Source organism: Procambarus clarkii, chromosome 73, assembly GCF_040958095.1.
Source record: "Procambarus clarkii isolate CNS0578487 chromosome 73, FALCON_Pclarkii_2.0, whole genome shotgun sequence".
NCBI lineage: Eukaryota > Metazoa > Arthropoda > Malacostraca > Decapoda > Cambaridae > Procambarus > Procambarus clarkii.
Genome location: NC_091222.1, coordinates 29,142,368 through 29,159,037, shown reverse-complemented (window position 1 = coordinate 29,159,037; position 16,670 = coordinate 29,142,368). Strand labels below are relative to the sequence as shown.

General features: G+C 51.8%; 1 protein-coding gene across 1 annotated transcript; it reads right to left on the bottom strand.

Annotated features, from left to right (window-relative positions):
• Positions 1 to 14,483: 14,483 nt before the first annotated feature.
• LOC138356695 (histone-lysine N-methyltransferase 2D-like) lies at positions 14,484 to 15,314 on the bottom strand. The gene has a single exon (XM_069312893.1). The coding sequence runs from the start codon at positions 15,312 to 15,314 to the stop codon at positions 14,484 to 14,486; it is 831 nt and encodes a 276-aa protein (XP_069168994.1).
• Positions 15,315 to 16,670: the final 1,356 nt, after the last annotated feature.

Here is a 16,670-nt window from a genome sequence, read left to right as displayed (position 1 = left end):
GTTGCCATTAGCAGAGACAGTTTGGCTAGAGTTTTAAGACATTGAAACGTTTATAGAGTTATCAGCGGTAACAAGAAACGTGTTGATATATTTGGTAGACTAATTATACAAAGTTGTGTGTCTAACCTTGCAAGGGGAGCCGGTCGGCCGAGCGGACAGCACGCTGGACGCGTGATCCTGTGGTCCTGGGTTCCATCCCAGGCGCCGGCGAGAAACAATGGGCAGAGTTTCTTTCACCCTATGCCCCTGTTACCTAGCAGTAAAATAGGTACCTGGGTGTTAGTCAGCTGTCACGGGCTGCTTCCTGGGGGTGGAGGCCTGGTCGAGGACCGGGCCGCGGGGACACTAAAAAGCCCCGAAATCATCTCAAGATAACCTCAAGATTGGGTAACAGCTTCTCCGCCGTATCAACCTACCCTGGCTTTGCGCCCTGGAGAGGGGGCACCTGCTGCATGGGTAACAGCTTCTCCGCCGTATCAACCTACCCAGGCTTTGGGCCCTGGTAAGGCCACTCCAGACCGACAACCAGAGCCCAACTCCATAGTCTCCTGAGACTGATGGATGTCTACTACTACTAGTGCCCTCGACAGAGGAAGAAAGCCAGCGGCTTGTCAAAAGCACTCCCCAATTTTCCCTGATGTTTTCGCCCAGAACACGATCCGTCTATCATTTTAAATCCCCCGTCGGTAATTACTAGCAGGTGGACAGTGAAGGATCTGCGCTCATGCATTCCCGCTTGTCCTCTGAAGGATTAGTGATTGGTGTATGACAGTTGTGATTGGCAGAGGCACAGCGGGCCTGTGTGATTGTGGTGATTGTGGATGGCGGGATTACCTCTATGGCACCTTGTTGCTGGCCCCAGCGGGTTTTCTTCCTTTTGGGGAGTGTTGTACATGCTGCTATGGCGGTGTGTCCACTCACAAGATGAGTGACGCTGCCCAGTACTGTCACTATGGCGGTGTGTCCACTCACAAGATGAGTGACGCTGCCCAGTACTGTCACTATGGCGGTGTGTCCACTCACAAGATGAGTGGCGCTGCCCAATACTGTCACTATGGCGGTGTGTCCACTCACAGGATGAGTGGCGCTGCCCAGTACTGTCACTATGGTGGTGTGTCCACTCACAAGATGAGTGGCGCTGCCCAGTACTGTCACTATGGTGGTGTGTCCACTCACAAGATGAGTGGCACTGCCCAATACTGTCACTATGGTGGTGTGTCCACTCACAAGATGAGTGGCGCTGCCCAGTACTGTCACTATGGTGGTGTGTCCACTCACAGGATGAGTGGCGCTGCCCAGTACTGTCACTATGGTGGTGTGTCCACTCACAAGATGAGTGGCGCTGCCCAATACTGTCACTATGGCGGTGTGTCCACTCACAGGATGAGTGGCGCTGCCCAATACTGTCACTATGGCAGTGTGTCCACTCACAGGATGAGTGGCGCTGCCCAATAAACTCGCCCCTCGGGGCAAACTCTAAATCACATTTCTGTGGTCCCTCCTGGCTGTTGCTAATCCTTCTTTGTTCACAGTGCACAGTGCAGCCTTGATTCTGGGTCATGTTTTTCATTGTGACTTAAGTGCAGACTTTTATTGGTTTACCTTTCTGTTGAAGCCTCGCAGTGTTTTCTGGAGTCTGTAATTCCTGTAAAATAGTCCTGTTCTGGCTGTTTTAATAATTGATAATTTTGATATTCAGGATTCCTGCTGGACATTTCTTGTTCTGTGGTCGCCCAGAATTATTGTGGATTCTGGGCAGTTTATGTGGCTGTCGTAGATATGATTATTATAGTTCCAGAGGGTCAAAATGGTCTCCTGTTGGTACTTGTAGTACCTCTCTGCTTCTCCTTCCCCCCCCACCCCTCCCCTCTCTCTCTCTCTCCTTGTCTGTGTCTTTCTCTCTGTCTCTCTATTTCTCTCTTGTTTATTCCACACAGGTGGGTTCAGAAACAGAGGATTCCTGACTCCTATTAGCAGGCTGAGAGCTTTCCTATTCCATACCTCGTGGTAAGCCTTTCCCACTAGTTTCCCTGGAATAGTTTCGATTAGCGCCTAGTCAATCGCACCCCGGCCAGGATACGAACCTGGGCCAAATGGCTGGCGGGGCGAGTGCGTTGCCACCCTGGCTGCCAGTGGATGGTAGGTGTGGTAGTCGTTAGTAGTTAGTGCCTTAGGACGCTAATGAGGGCGGGGCTACCAACTGCCCGTGGCAGTATTATCGATGATGACAGAGATCAAGCCCTTGATGAAAGGGGGTGAGGATAGGCCACAAGGGTGCTAATCCTTTGATGATGATGGCGTGCCATTAATTACTCAAGCACCTTCCCTCTACGTTGAAAATGTGCGTTTCTCCCCTCTGCACTGTGCTCTTGTGCCCTACCCTCTCTTTTACCTTGATCTGTTTACCTTTCTCTTCATTCCCCTCTACTGCCTTACCCTCTCATCTCGATACCTGCACTCTTACCCTCCTGTGTTTCCCTCCCCTACTGTAAACCCACTGTACCCATGTGTTTCCCTCCACTACTGTAAACCCACTGTACCCATGTGTTTCCCTCCCCTACTGTAAACCCACTGTACCCCTGTGTTTCCCTCCACTACTGTAAACCCACTGTACCCACGTGTTTCCCTCCCCTACTGTAAACCCACTGTACCCATGTGTTTCCCTCCCCTACTGTAAACCCACTGTACCCCTGTGTTTCCCTCCCCTACTGTAAACCCACTGTACCCTCCTGTGTTTCCCTCCCCTACTGTAAACCCACTGTACCCCTGTGTTTCCCTCCACTACTGTAAACCCACTGTACCCCTGTGTTTCCCTCCCCTACTGTAAACCCACTGTACCCATGTGTTTCCCTCCCCTACTGTAAACCCACTGTACCCCTGTGTTTCCCTCCACTACTGTAAATCCACTCGTTGTACTCACACTGTACCCCACACTGTACCCACACTGTACCCACACTGTACCCACACTATACCCACACTGTACCCACACTATACCCACACTGTACCCACACTGTACCCACACTGTACCCACACTATACCCACACTGTACCCACACTATACCCACACTGTACCCACACTGTACCCACACTGTACCCCACACTGTACCCACACTGTACCCACACTATACCCACACTGTACCCACACTGTACCCACACTGTACCCACACTGTACCCACACTATACCCACACTGTACCCACACTGTACCCACACTGTACCCACACTGTACCCACACTGTACCCACACTATACCCACACTGTACCCACACTGTACCCACACTGTACCCCACACTGTACCCCACACTGTACCCACACTGTACCCCACACTGTACCCACACTGTACCCACACTGTACCCACACTATACCCACACTGTACCCACACTGTACCCACACTGTACCCACACTGTACCCACACTATACCCACACTGTACCCACACTGTACCCAACCGTTGCCGTACATGACTGCTTAGAACCTACAGGTAGCACGCTCTGCTACTTCAGATATAATTTAAACTCTTAATCAGTATATAATAATTTAACAAAATTAGCAGAATAATATATCAATTGGTCATCAATGTACAAGAGGTACATTAATTCTCGCAGTGTTGTAGCATATCTTCAACGGTATATTATTTTTGGGTACAAAATGTATGCGCTAAATCGCTTTTGGTATGTTGAGCAGAGGGAGCGTACTGTGTACTGTGCTCCAGTACTGTGTTGTTTGGGCTGGTGTACTGTGTACTGTGCTCCAGTACTGTGTTGTTTGGGCTGGTGTACTGTGAACTGTGCTCCAGTACTGTGTTGTTTGGGCTGGTGTACTGTGAACTGTGCTCCAGTACAGTGGTGTTTGGGCTAGTGAACTGTGTACTGTACTCCAGTACAGTGGTGTTTGTGCTGGTGTACTGTGTACTGTACTCCAGTACAGTGGTGTTTGGGCTGGTGTACTGTGTACTGTACTCCAGTACAGTGGTGTTTGGGCTGGCTTACTGTACTCCAGTACAGTGGTGTTTGTGCTGGCGTACTGTACTCCAGTACAGTGGTGTATGTGCTGGCGTACTGTGTACTGTACTCCAGTACAGTGGTGTTTGGGCTGGCTTACTGTACTCCAGTACACTGGTGTTTGGGCTGGTGTACTGTACTCCAGTACAGTGGTGTATGTGCTGGCGTACTGTGTACTGTACACAAAGAGTGGTGACCGCAGGGGAATACTCAACACACACTCCTGACGCGGCATTAATTATTTAGTGTGTTGTGCGGGCGTCCAGTCCCTCTGGCGGCTGCCTTAGCCAACACTCCTTCTTATATGTTATAATTGGATCTCTATATCATGTTCCCCGCACCCAAGTTTCCTTTATAATCCAGTTGACGTTCCTAAAAATGGAGGTTTTATCGTGGTGACGTATTTCAAGTATTGGTCTTGGTCTCTCATGAGGAGCAAGTTGGTCTCTCATGAGGAGCAAGTTGGTCTCTCATGAGGAGCAAGTTGGTCTCTCATGAGGAGCAAGTTGGTCTCTCATGAGGAGCAAGTTGGTCTCTCATGAGGAGCAAGTTGGTCTCTCATGAGGAGCAAGTTGGTCTCTCATGAGGAGCAAGTTGGTCTCTCATGAGGAGCAAGTTGGTCTCTCATGAGGAGCAAGTTGGTCTCTCATGAGGAGCAAGTTGGTCTCTCATGAGGAGCAAGTTGGTCCTCTCATGAAGAGCAAGTTGGTCTCTCATGAGGAGCAAGTTGGTCTCTAGTGGACTCGGGCCTCCTTTTTTTTGACTAGCGTTATTGCATTGCTTTCTGATCTTGAGGTATGCTCACCTGTGTGTCCCTGGCTCACCTGAGGCCGGCCCCTAGCTCACCTGTGTGTCCCTGGCTCACCTGAGGCCAGCCCCTAGCTCACCTGTGTGTCCCTGGCTCACCTGAGGCCGGCCCCTAGCTCACCTGTGTGTCCCTGGCTCACCTGAGGCCAGCCCCTTGCTCACTTGTGTGTCCCTGGCTCACCTGAGGCCAGCCCCTAGCTCACCTGTGTGTCCCTGGTTCACCTGAGGCCAGCCCCTAGCTCACCTGTGTGTCCCTGGCTCACCTGAGGCCAGCCCCTAGCTCACCTGTGTGTTCCTGGCTCACCTGAGGCCAGCCCCTAGCTCACCTGTGTGTCCCTGGCTCACCTGAGGCCGGCCCCCTAGCTCACCTGTGTGTCCCTGGCTCACCTGAGGCCGGCCCCTAGCTCACCTGTGTGTCCCTGGCTCACCTGAGGCCAGCCCCTAGCTCACCTGTGTGTCCCTGGCTCACCTGAGGCCGGCCCCTAGCTCACCTGTGTGTCCCTGGCTCACCTGAGGCCAGCCCCTTGCTCACTTGTGTGTCCCTGGCTCACCTGAGGCCAGCCCCTAGCTCACCTGTGTGTCCCTGGTTCACCTGAGGCCAGCCCCTAGCTCACCTGTGTGTCCCTGGCTCACCTGAGGCCAGCCCCTAGCTCACCTGTGTGTTCCTGGCTCACCTGAGGCCAGCCCCTAGCTCACCTGTGTGTCCCTGGCTCACCTGAGGCCGGCCCTAGCTCACCTGTGTGTCCCTGGCTCACCTGAGGCCGGCCCCTAGCTCACCTGTGTGTCCCTGGCTCACCTGAGGCCAGCCCCTAGCTCACCTGTGTGTCCCTGGCTCACCTGAGGCCGGCCCCTAGCTCACCTGTGTGTCCCTGGCTCACCTGAGGCCAGCCCCTTGCTCACTTGTGTGTCCCTGGCTCACCTGAGGCCAGCCCCTAGCTCACCTGTGTGTCCCTGGTTCACCTGAGGCCAGCCCCTAGCTCACCTGTGTGTCCCTGGCTCACCTGAGGCCAGCCCCTAGCTCACCTGTGTGTTCCTGGCTCACCTGAGGCCAGCCCCTAGCTCACCTGTGTGTCCCTGGCTCACCTGAGGCCAGCCCCTAGCTCACCTGTGTGTCCCTGGCTCACCTGAGGCCAGCCCCTAGCTCACCTGTGTGTCCCTGGCTCACCTGAGGCCGGCCCCTAGCTCACCTGTGTGTCCCTGGCTCACCTGAGGCCGGCCCCTAGCTCACCTGTGTCCCTGGCTCACCTGAGGCCCAGCGGCCACCCAGCAAGAAGTAGAGAGCAGGTGTGTGAGATGTGTGACCAACACTCTCGCACCTTCACACATATTAAACAAGCGCTCTTCTTATCTCCTGTGATTGGTGGCGAATTTCTGTTGCTGGAATGTTAATAGTATCATTGTGTGTGCGTGCGTGCGTGTGTGTGTGTGTGTGTGTGTGTGTGTGTGTGTGTGTGTGTGTGTGTGTGTGTGTGTGTGTGTGTGTGTGTGTGCGTGCGTGTGTGTGTGTGTGTGTGTGTGTGTGTGTGTGTGTGTGTGTGTGTGTGTGTGCGTGCGTGTGTGTGTGTGTGCGTGCGTGCGTGTGTGCGTGCGTGTGTGTGTGTGTGTGTGTGCGTGCGTGTGTGTGTGTGTGTGTGCGTGCGTGTGTGTGTGTGTGTGTGTGTGTGTGTGCGTGTGTGTGTGCGTGCGTGCGTGCGTGTGTGTGTGTGTGTGTGTGTGTGTGTACTCACCTAGTTGCACTCACCTAGTTGTGTTTGCGGGGGTTGAGCTCTGGCTCTTTGGTCCCGCCTCTCAACCGTCAATCAACAGGTGTACAGATTCATGAGCCTATCGGGCTCTGTCATATCTACACTTGAAACTGTGTATGGAGTCAGCCTCCACCACATCACTTCCTAATGCATTCCATTTGTCAACCACTCTGACACTAAAAAAGTTCTTTCTAATATCTCTGTGGCTCATTTGGGCACTCAGTTTCCACCTGTGTCCCCTTGTGCGTGTTCCCCTTGTGTTAAATAGACTGTCTTTATCTACCCTATCAATCCCCTTCAGAATCTTGAATGTGGTGATCATGTCCCCCCTAACTCTTCTGTCTTCCAGCGAAGTGAGGTTTAATTCCCGTAGTCTCTCCTCGTAGCTCATACCTCTCAGCTCGGGTACTAGTCTGGTGGCAAACCTTTGAACCTTTTCCAGTTTAGTCTTATCCTTGACTAGATATGGACTCCATGCTGGGGCTGCATACTCCAGGATTGGCCTGACATATGTGGTATACAAAGTTCTGAATGATTCTTTACACAAGTTTCTGAATGCCGTTCGTATGTTGGCCAGCCTGGCATATGCCGCTGATGTTATCCGCTTGATATGTGCTGCAGGAGACAGGTCTGGCGTGATATCAACCCCCAAGTCTTTTTCCTTCTCTGACTCCTGAAGAATTTCCTCTCCCAGATGATACCTTGTATCTGGCCTCCTGCTCCCTACACCTGTGTGTGTGTGTGTGTGTGTGTGTGTGTGTGTGTGTGTGTGTGTGTGTGTGTGTGTGTGTGTGTGTGTGTGTGTGTGTGTGTGTGTGTGTGAGTGAGTCAGGTATATCATGGTAACTCCAAGGGAAACAATCTACAACAATTGCCTAACTCCCCGGTACCTATTTACTTCTAAGTGAACAGAGGTATGAGGTGTAAGGAAATGTGCCCTTAACGTCTCGCTCTCCAGGAATCGATCTCTGGTTCAGTAGGTTGTGGGCCCACCGTGTTTGCCACTGCGCTAAACCACACCATCCCATCCTCCTGCAAATGGTCACAAACTGGCCGTTCCAGCTGCTCGCAGATGGCTCTAATTAACAGCTATTGTTAGTAAACAAGTTTACAATAGGTGGTTCGTACACAGTGGAGGTGTTAAGGACTCCTGGAGACAAGACCCTGGCAGCTTCTTAAGAGATCCATACGTCAGACAGTAAAGTGAATATTATCACTGGAAATATTTAGAGATAACTTGGACAATATGTCGATGCGCTCGGCCCCGGGTCCGAGCGCTGCACGACAACTTGGCTACAAGAAAACTTGAGGTATCCACAAGTATAGTGTTGCGGGTACCCGCGGTACGGACTCACCATAGCCCGTGCTGCTTGGAGCTTCTTGTTCCAAGTAGCGAATCTTTAACAACAACAACAACAACGGGTACCCGCTAGTGGAGCGGGTACCCGCTGGTGTAGCGGGTACCCGCTAGTGGAGCGGGTACCCGCTAGTGAAGCGGGTACCCGCTGGTGTAGCGGGTACCCGCTGGTGTAGCGGGTACCCGCTGGTGTAGCGGGTACCCGCTGGTGGTGCGGGTACCCGCTGGTGGAGCGGGTACCCGCTGGTGGAGCGGGTACCCGCTAGTGGAGCGGGTACCCGCTGGTGGAGCGGGTACCCGCTACCCCACGCAGGAACCGTGTGGGCACGGGGGGTGCCAGGAGGTGCGACTAATGAGCTACTACAGGTGAACCAGGGAGTGACAAAGTGGGCATCTATGGGCATCGTGGGCATGACAGCATGGCACGCCGCTGGCCCTCCGTGGCACCCGTCTCGTTATTTATATCCTGAGCGCCGCCGCGCCCACCGCCGCCAACCAATAAACAGTGAAAAGGTTTGTGTAAAAAAATGGGTGTGTGCGCTGCCTATTGCTGGCACGAACAGCTGCCTGGGGCAGCAGGAGGGGCAGCACTGAGCGTCATCCGCCGTGGGTATGATGTGAGTGAGGCGCGGCGGGGCACGGAGGGCGCACGTAAGAGGTAGTAGGCCTAGCGGTGCGCGGCACTAGCGCTCCCAGCCAGTGTGTTCCTGCGCCCCGCCACAGCAAGAGCAGCGCTCCTGGCTAGCAGCTCGCCCAGTGCCAACCTGGCCAGCCACACAAAGGCGCCAGTGGGCCACCCTGCCGCCACCCTCGCTCCCTACCCCCCCACCCCCCCGCCCACGCCCACGACGCCCGCCTTCTTCCTTGTGAATGTTGTGATATGTGAGCAGTGTTGTAGTGTCGCGTGTTTGGGAGAGTGAGGTGGGCAGGACACTGCCTGAGGGGCACAGTGCCACCGCCATGGTTGGGATCTGGATGGCACCTGCCCACGAGGGCCTCTGATGTGTGTTAAGTGTATTCCAAGGCGCGCGTTGCGGTAATTTGTGAGTGTTTGAAATGATGTGGTCGCATGTGGGCGGTGCTGGCGAGGAGGGCGGGCCACCTGAGGCCTCGCCACACCACCACCACCACCACACCCTTCACCACACTGCACCACCACCACCACCACACAACGACTGGCGATGGGACCCACAACACAGACATTACTCCCAGGTAAGGCGCACATGCGTATAGGGGGCGGTCATTAGGGGTGCCATAGCAGCAGTTCACCTGGCACCACCTGGCACCACCTGGCCAGTGGTGCCAGCTGTGCCTGGCATGCCTGGCACTCGACACAAAACCACTACATCATAACACATTCTCAACCTCCCATTTTTCTAAGTTTTCATTGTAACTTCTTCCTTATCAGGATTTCCAATGCTAATTACCTTTGGGTTATAAGTATATTGGTTGTTTCTCACGTGAGAGCTTCAGTTTAGTTATGCGTGAGTGAGGTTGCAAGGCGCAGTTGACTGGTTGCAGAGCTGCATTGCGCACGCGCGAAATGCATCCCACCTGTTGAACTCTCCTCGTGGATGGCGGAGTCGGCCGCTAACTGCAGCTCTTTAGAATTATCCAATTCGACATGTTCTTTTTATATAAAGAAACTGTTAAGTCACCTTTGTTTCTTAGTGTTGATGAGTAACAAGTTGAGACGTCAAAGTGACCACAGCTACACCTGTCCTGAGAGGTGAGGCCGCTTGGAAGTTATCGATCCCCGGCCACCACTGGTTGCAACCTGTAGCGGAAATATGCCGCCTCTCCACCTCAAACTCCGCGCTGACAACACACACGAACACTACCTGTATCCCTTATGATCAGATGGAAGCCGGTGGCTGAACGGACAGAACACTGGACACGTGATCCTGTTGTCCCGGGTTTGATCCCGGGCGCCGGCGAGAAACGATGGGCAGTTTCTTTCACTCTAATGCCCCTGTTACCTAGCAGTCAATAGGTACCTAGGAGTTAGTCAGCTGTCACGGGCTGCCTCCTGGGGGTGGAGGCCTGGTCGAGGACCGGGCCGCGGGGACACTAAGCCCCGAAATCATCTCAAGATAACCTCAAGATATACCAGTAGCTACGAGTAGGAGTATCCTGTAGGGAGGAGTAGCGGTAGTCACGTAACGGAGGCTACGATAGCCACGTGGCGGAGGCTACGATAGTCACGTGGCGGAGGCTACGGAAGCTACGATAGTCACGTGGCGGAGGCTACGGAAGCTACGATAGTCACGTGGCGGAGGCTACGATAGTCACGTGGCGGAGGCTACGGAAGCTACGATAGTCACGTGGCGGAGGCTACGGAAGCTACGATAGTCACGTGGCGGAGGCTACGATAGTCACGTGGCGGAGGCTACGATAGTCACGTGGCGGAGGCTACGGAAGCTACGATAGTCACGTGGCGGAGGCTACGGAAGCTACGATAGTCACGTGGCGGAGACTACGATAGTCACGTGGCGGAGGCTACGGAAGCTACGATAGTCACGTGGCGGAGGCTACGGAAGCTACGATAGTCACGTGGCGGAGGCTACGATAGTCACGTGGCGGAGGCTACGATAGTCACGTGGCGGAGGCTACGGAAGCTACGATAGTCACGTGGCGGAGGCTACGGAAGCTACGATAGTCACGTGGCGGAGGCTACGATAGTCACGTGGCGGAGGCTACGATAGTCACGTGGCGGAGGCTACGGAAGCTACGATAGTCACGTGGCGGAGGCTACGGAAGCTACGATAGTCACGTGGCGGAGGCTACGGAGGCTACGATAGTCACGTGGCGGAGGCTACGATAGTCACGTGGCGGAGGCTACGGAAGCTCCGATAGTCACGTGGCGGAGGCTACGGAAGCTACGATAGTCACGTGGCGGAGGCTACGGAAGCTACGATAGTCACGTGGCGGAGGCTACGGAAGCTACGATAGTCACGTGGCGGAGGCTACGATAGTCACGTGGCGGAGGCTACGGAGAAACAGGTAATTGGTAAGGGTGACAGATCGCCAAGGTTTCATGGTCAGGGAGATATACCTGGTGAAAGTGGGAGTCTATGGAGCGTCTTGGGCCGTGAAGGAGGTTCGCTTAGTAATGTTTGAGGTTTTCTTAGCGGTAAGAGGACGTCGAGGGTAGTAATATTGAACCTGTGTTAGACGCCTCTCATCACCGGTGTTTTGTGTACACACACACACACACACACACACACACACACACACACACACACACACACACACACACACACACACACACACACACACACACACACACACACACACACACACACACACACACACACACACACACACACACACACACACACACACACACACACACACACACACACACACACACACACACACACGGGAATCGACAGGGTAGATAAAGACAGGCTATTTAACACAAGGGACACACGCACTAGGGGACACAGGTGGAAACTGAGTGCCCAAATGAGCCACAGAGATATTAGAAAGAACTTTTTAAGTGTCAGAGTGGTTGACAAATAGAATGCATTAGGCAGTGATGTGGTGGAGGCTGACTCCATACACAGTTTCAAGTGTAGATATGATAGAGCCCAGTAGGCTCAGGAACCTGTACACCAGTTGATTGACAATTGAGAGACGGGACCAAAGAGCCAGAGCTCAACCCCCGCGAGCACAACTAGGCGAGAACAACTAGGTGATTACAGAGGGAGGCAGGACTTCACATTGTTACAGACATTGAGGTGTAGTACTCGGAGGTAGAGAAGTCACACTAGACATCACCACAATCGACTTGAGAATGGTCCAGGACGGACCGAAACGTCGTCGTCCCTTCACTTTCTAGTGTGTGACAATCGACTTGAGAATGGTCCAGGACGGACTGAAACGTCGTCGTCCCTTCACTTTCTAGTGTGTGACAATCGACTTGAGAATGGTCCAGGACGGACCGAAACGTCGTCGTCCCTTCACCTTCTAGTGTGTGGTCTGGTCAACATTGATCAGCCAGGTTATTGTGACTCCTCGTCTGCATTATCACGGGGGACAAAACTGGCTGGTGCACAGTACACAGCACTACACGCAACACTTGGTTTACATGGTGCACATGACTGTGTGGGAGGAGTTTACAGGGTGCACATGACTATGTGGGAGGAGTTTACAGGGTGCACATGACTGTGTGGGAGGAGTTTACAGGGTGCACATGACTGCGTGGGAGGAGTTTACAGGGTGCACATGACTGTGTGGGAGAAGTTTACAGGGTGGCCCACCCCTTGCCACACCCCTGGTCCCACCCCTGGCCCACCCCTGGCCCACCCCTGGTCCCACCCCTGGTCCCACCCCTGGTCCACCCCTGGCCCACCCCTGGCCCTGGGCCAACCCCTGGTCCCACCCCTGGCCCACCCCTGGCCCACCCCTGGTCCCACCCCTGGTCCCACCCCTGGCCCATTCCCAGGCCCCCATCTCCCCCTCTGATTCACCCTTTGGATTCGTTTTTAAACTTGTGGTCTGATCCCAATCGTGACTCTTCTCTATACAAGCAACAGAAAAAAGGTTTATCCCAAAATGGTGAAGGAATAGAACATGCATATATCATATATTTCCCCTCGATGGTAATTGGATGAGCATCAAAAGTGGATCGACGTTTTTGTGGTTGACGTTCGAGCGGTGAGGACGAAAAGTATAGCAAGGCATCGTAGCATTGTGGGAAAAAATCGTTGGTGGCGCATAATGCTGGAGTATTAAGGACTTGTGATGAATTCTTAAGTCCGGTAACGACAGGCGGTGTGGGGAGGACTGGACTTGGCCTGGAGGGTGGATCTCCATGGCCGCTGGCCAAGCTCAGTGTTCCAGGGGTTGACCGCTGGCCAAGCTCAGTATTCCAGGGGTTGACCGCTGGCCAAGCTCAGTGTTCCAGGAGTTGACTGCTGGCCTAGCTCAGTGTTCTAGGGGTTGACCGCTGGCCAAGCTCAGTGTTCCAGGGGTTGACCGCTGGCCAAGCTCAGTGTTCCAGGGGTTGACCGCTGGCCAAGCTCAGTGTTCCAGGGGTTGACCGCTGGTGCTGAGAGCGTACCTGGAACTCGTTCTTGTAGGTAGGGGTCGGCGACACATCTGCCAGTGCCACGAGGCTTGCCTCAGGCGAGAGACGTCGTGACATTGTCAGTGTGAAGGACACTGTTTACCATCGTGAACATGTACAACCGGTAACCGGCGCCAGGCGGTAACCGGCGCCAGGCGGTAACCGGCGCCAGGCTCGGATACGTGAAATAATAACGACGAAGAGTACTAAATAAATTGGTGACAGTATCGCGACGGGGAATTAACACGATGGGGCTAGTTTATTGTCGAGATGGGATTGTTGGCCTCAGCGGTCATCACTCACACACACACACACACAACACACACACACACACACACAACACACACACACACACACACACACAGGGGCCTCGTAGCCTGGTGGATAGCGCGCAGGATTCGTAATTCTGTGGCGCGGGTTCGATTCCCGCACGAGGCAAAAACAAATGGGCAAAGTTTCTTTCACCCTGAATGCCCCTGTTACCTAGCAGTAAATAGGTACCTGGGAGTTAGTCAGCTGTCACGGGCTGCTTCCTTGGGTGTGTGTGTGTGTGTGTGGTGTGGAAAAAAAAAAAAAAAAAAAAAAAAAAAAAAAAAAAAAAGTAGTTAGTAAACAGTTGATTGACAGTTGAGAGGCGGGCCGAAAGAGCAAAAGCTCAACCCCCGTAAAAACACAATTAGTAAACACACACACACACACACACACACACACACACACACACACACACACACACACACACACACACACACACACACACACACACACACACACACTCTCTCTCTCTCTCTCTCTCTCTCTCTCTCTCTCTCTCTCTCTCTCATATTCATGGTTGCCACGGGCGGGACTACTAAGGGCGCACTTAAACCATTTACCATTACTAACAACCGTTGGTAGGTCAGTAAGACAGACAATGATCCCACCAAATACAGTTCACGGACTGTGTACTACACCCCCCCCCCCCCTGGGTGAGGCGAGGATTAATTCATTGAATATTCCAGAGTCAAGTTATTCACATGTACTTTTCCCGTGCTTAGGGCGGCTAAATACGGCACTACGGGCTCACCATAGCCCGTGCTACTTGGAACTTTTTGTTCCAGGTAACGAATCTTGAACAACAACAACAACATTAGGGCGGCTACTGATCTTCCCCAGGATGCAACCCACACCAAGTGTCCTGTTACTGCTAGGTGAACAGAGGCATTAGGCGAAAGGACTGATTCGAACCCTCGTCACGGCCCTTGTGGATTTGTTCGTTATGTCAACTTATGCTATCTGTATCTCTGATATCTATCTGATCTGATAGATATCTCAATCTCTGATATTTAAGTGTACGATCATATAAACTGTAGCTCGATAATTTCACTTTTACTTAAAAGGGTTTGTGTACGCTTGGCTAACAAGCTCTTCACCCAACAAGTAGGATATGTTAATTACCCATAACTCAGGCGTATGGCTTTGACGCCAACACCACTCACTCAAATGGCTGTGTTTCTTGGCTCCGGGTCTCAGTTTAAAGGGTGAGAAACAGTATATGTATATTGGAACGGTGCAACTAACTCTGCTTGTATCGTGGGGGACATTAACTCTGCTTCTATCGTGGGGGACATTAACTGTGCTTCTATCGTGGGCGACATTAACTGTCCTTGTATCGTGGGGGACATTAACTCTGCTCGTATCGTGGGCAACATTAACTGTCCTTGTATCGTGGGGGACATTAACTCTGCTCGTATCGTGGGCAACATTAACTGTCCTTGTATCGTGGGGGACATTAACTCTGCTTGTATCGTGGGCAACATTAACTGTCCTTGTATCGTGGGGGACATTAACTCTGCTTGTATCGTGGGCGACATTAACTCTGCTTGTATCGTGGGCGACATTAACTCTGCTTCTATCGTGGGCGACATTAACTCTGCTTCTATCGTGGGCGACATTAACTCTGCTTGTATCGTGGGCGACATTAACTCTGCTTGTATCGTGGGCAACATTAACTCTGCTTCTATCGTGGGCAACATTAACTCTGCTTGTATCGTGGGCGACAATAACTCTGCTTGTATCGTGGGCAACATTAACTCTGCTTGTATCGTGGGCAACATTAACTCTGCTTGTATCGTGGGCGACATTAACTCTGCTTCTATCGTGGGCGACATTAACTCTGCTTGTATCGTGGGCGACATTAACTCTGCTTGTATCGTGGGCAACATTAACTCTGCTTCTATCGTGGGCGACATTAACTCTGCTTCTATCGTGGGCGACATTAACTCTGCTTCTATCGTGGGCGACATTAACTCTGCTTGTATCGTGGGCGACATTAACTCTGCTTCTATCGTGGGCAACATTAACTCTGCTTGTATCGTGCTGGATGATCGTGGCGCTTTTCAAAGGAATCTGTATGATACATTGCATGCAATGTTTACAAAGTTATAAAATATGTATTTCACATGAAAGGTCGGCATAAATGAATATTATAACATATCAGTATGAATATAATATAGATTTTTAAACAGATAATTACCCGTGTTCTATCCACACAAGTATCATATTGGTGGTGTGTTCAGAATATGCTGTCATATTGGTGGTGTGTTCAGAATATGCTGTCATATTGGTGGTGTGTTCAGAATATGTTGTCATATTGGTGGTGTGTTCAGAATATGCTGTCATATTGGTGGTGTGTTCAGAATATGTTGTCATATTGGTGGTGTGTTCAGAATATGCTGTCATATTGGTGGTGTGTTCAGAATATGTTGTCATATTGGTGGTGTGTTCAGAATATGTTGTCATATTGGTGATGTGTTCAGAATATGTTGTCATATTGGTGGTGTGTTCAGAATATGCTGTCATATTGGTGGTGTGTTCAGAATATGCTGTCATATTGGTGGTGTGTTCAGAATATGTTGTCATATTGGTGGTGTGTTCAGAATATGCTGTCATATTGGTGGTGTGTTCAGAATATGTTGTCATATTGGTGATGTGTTCAGAATATGTTGTCATATTGGTGGTGTGTTCAGAATATGTTGTCATATTGGTGGTGTGTTCAGAATATGCTGTCATATTGGTGGTGTGTTCAGAATATGCTGTCATATTGGTGGTGTGTTCAGAATATGCTGTCATATTGGTGGTGTGTTCAGAATATGCTGTCATATTGGTGGTGTGTTCAGAATATGCTGTCATATTGGTGGTGTGTTCAGAATATGCTGTCATATTGGTGGTGTGTTCAGAATATGCTGTCATATTGGTGGTGTGTTCAGAATATGCTGTCATATTGGTGGTGTGTTCAGAATATGCTGTCATATTGGTGGTGTGTTCAGAATATGCTGTCATATTGGTGGTGTGTTCAGAATATGCTGTCATATTGGTGATGTGTTCAGAATATGCTGTCATATTGGTATAGGTCTCACAAGGGTATCGTTTTTTGAGAGTTAAGCCTCCTCCCCCATAACATGTCCACTCAACTAAAGCGTTTGTGCGCTATTGTCCCCCAACGTTCAAAATACGGGGTGCTGTGAAAAGTAGTGGCTGAAGGGTATGCGTAGGTTGGTTGTGGGTTCGAACCTGGGGGCTGGGTGTTCCTTTCCTGACGATAGGCTTCAGTGGAACCCTCGCAAGGGCAGTAGCACTCCAGGGTGCAATTCTTTTGACCATGTTGTGGCGCAGTTGGCTAGAGCGAGTCTGGGAACACCTAGTCCACGGGTTCG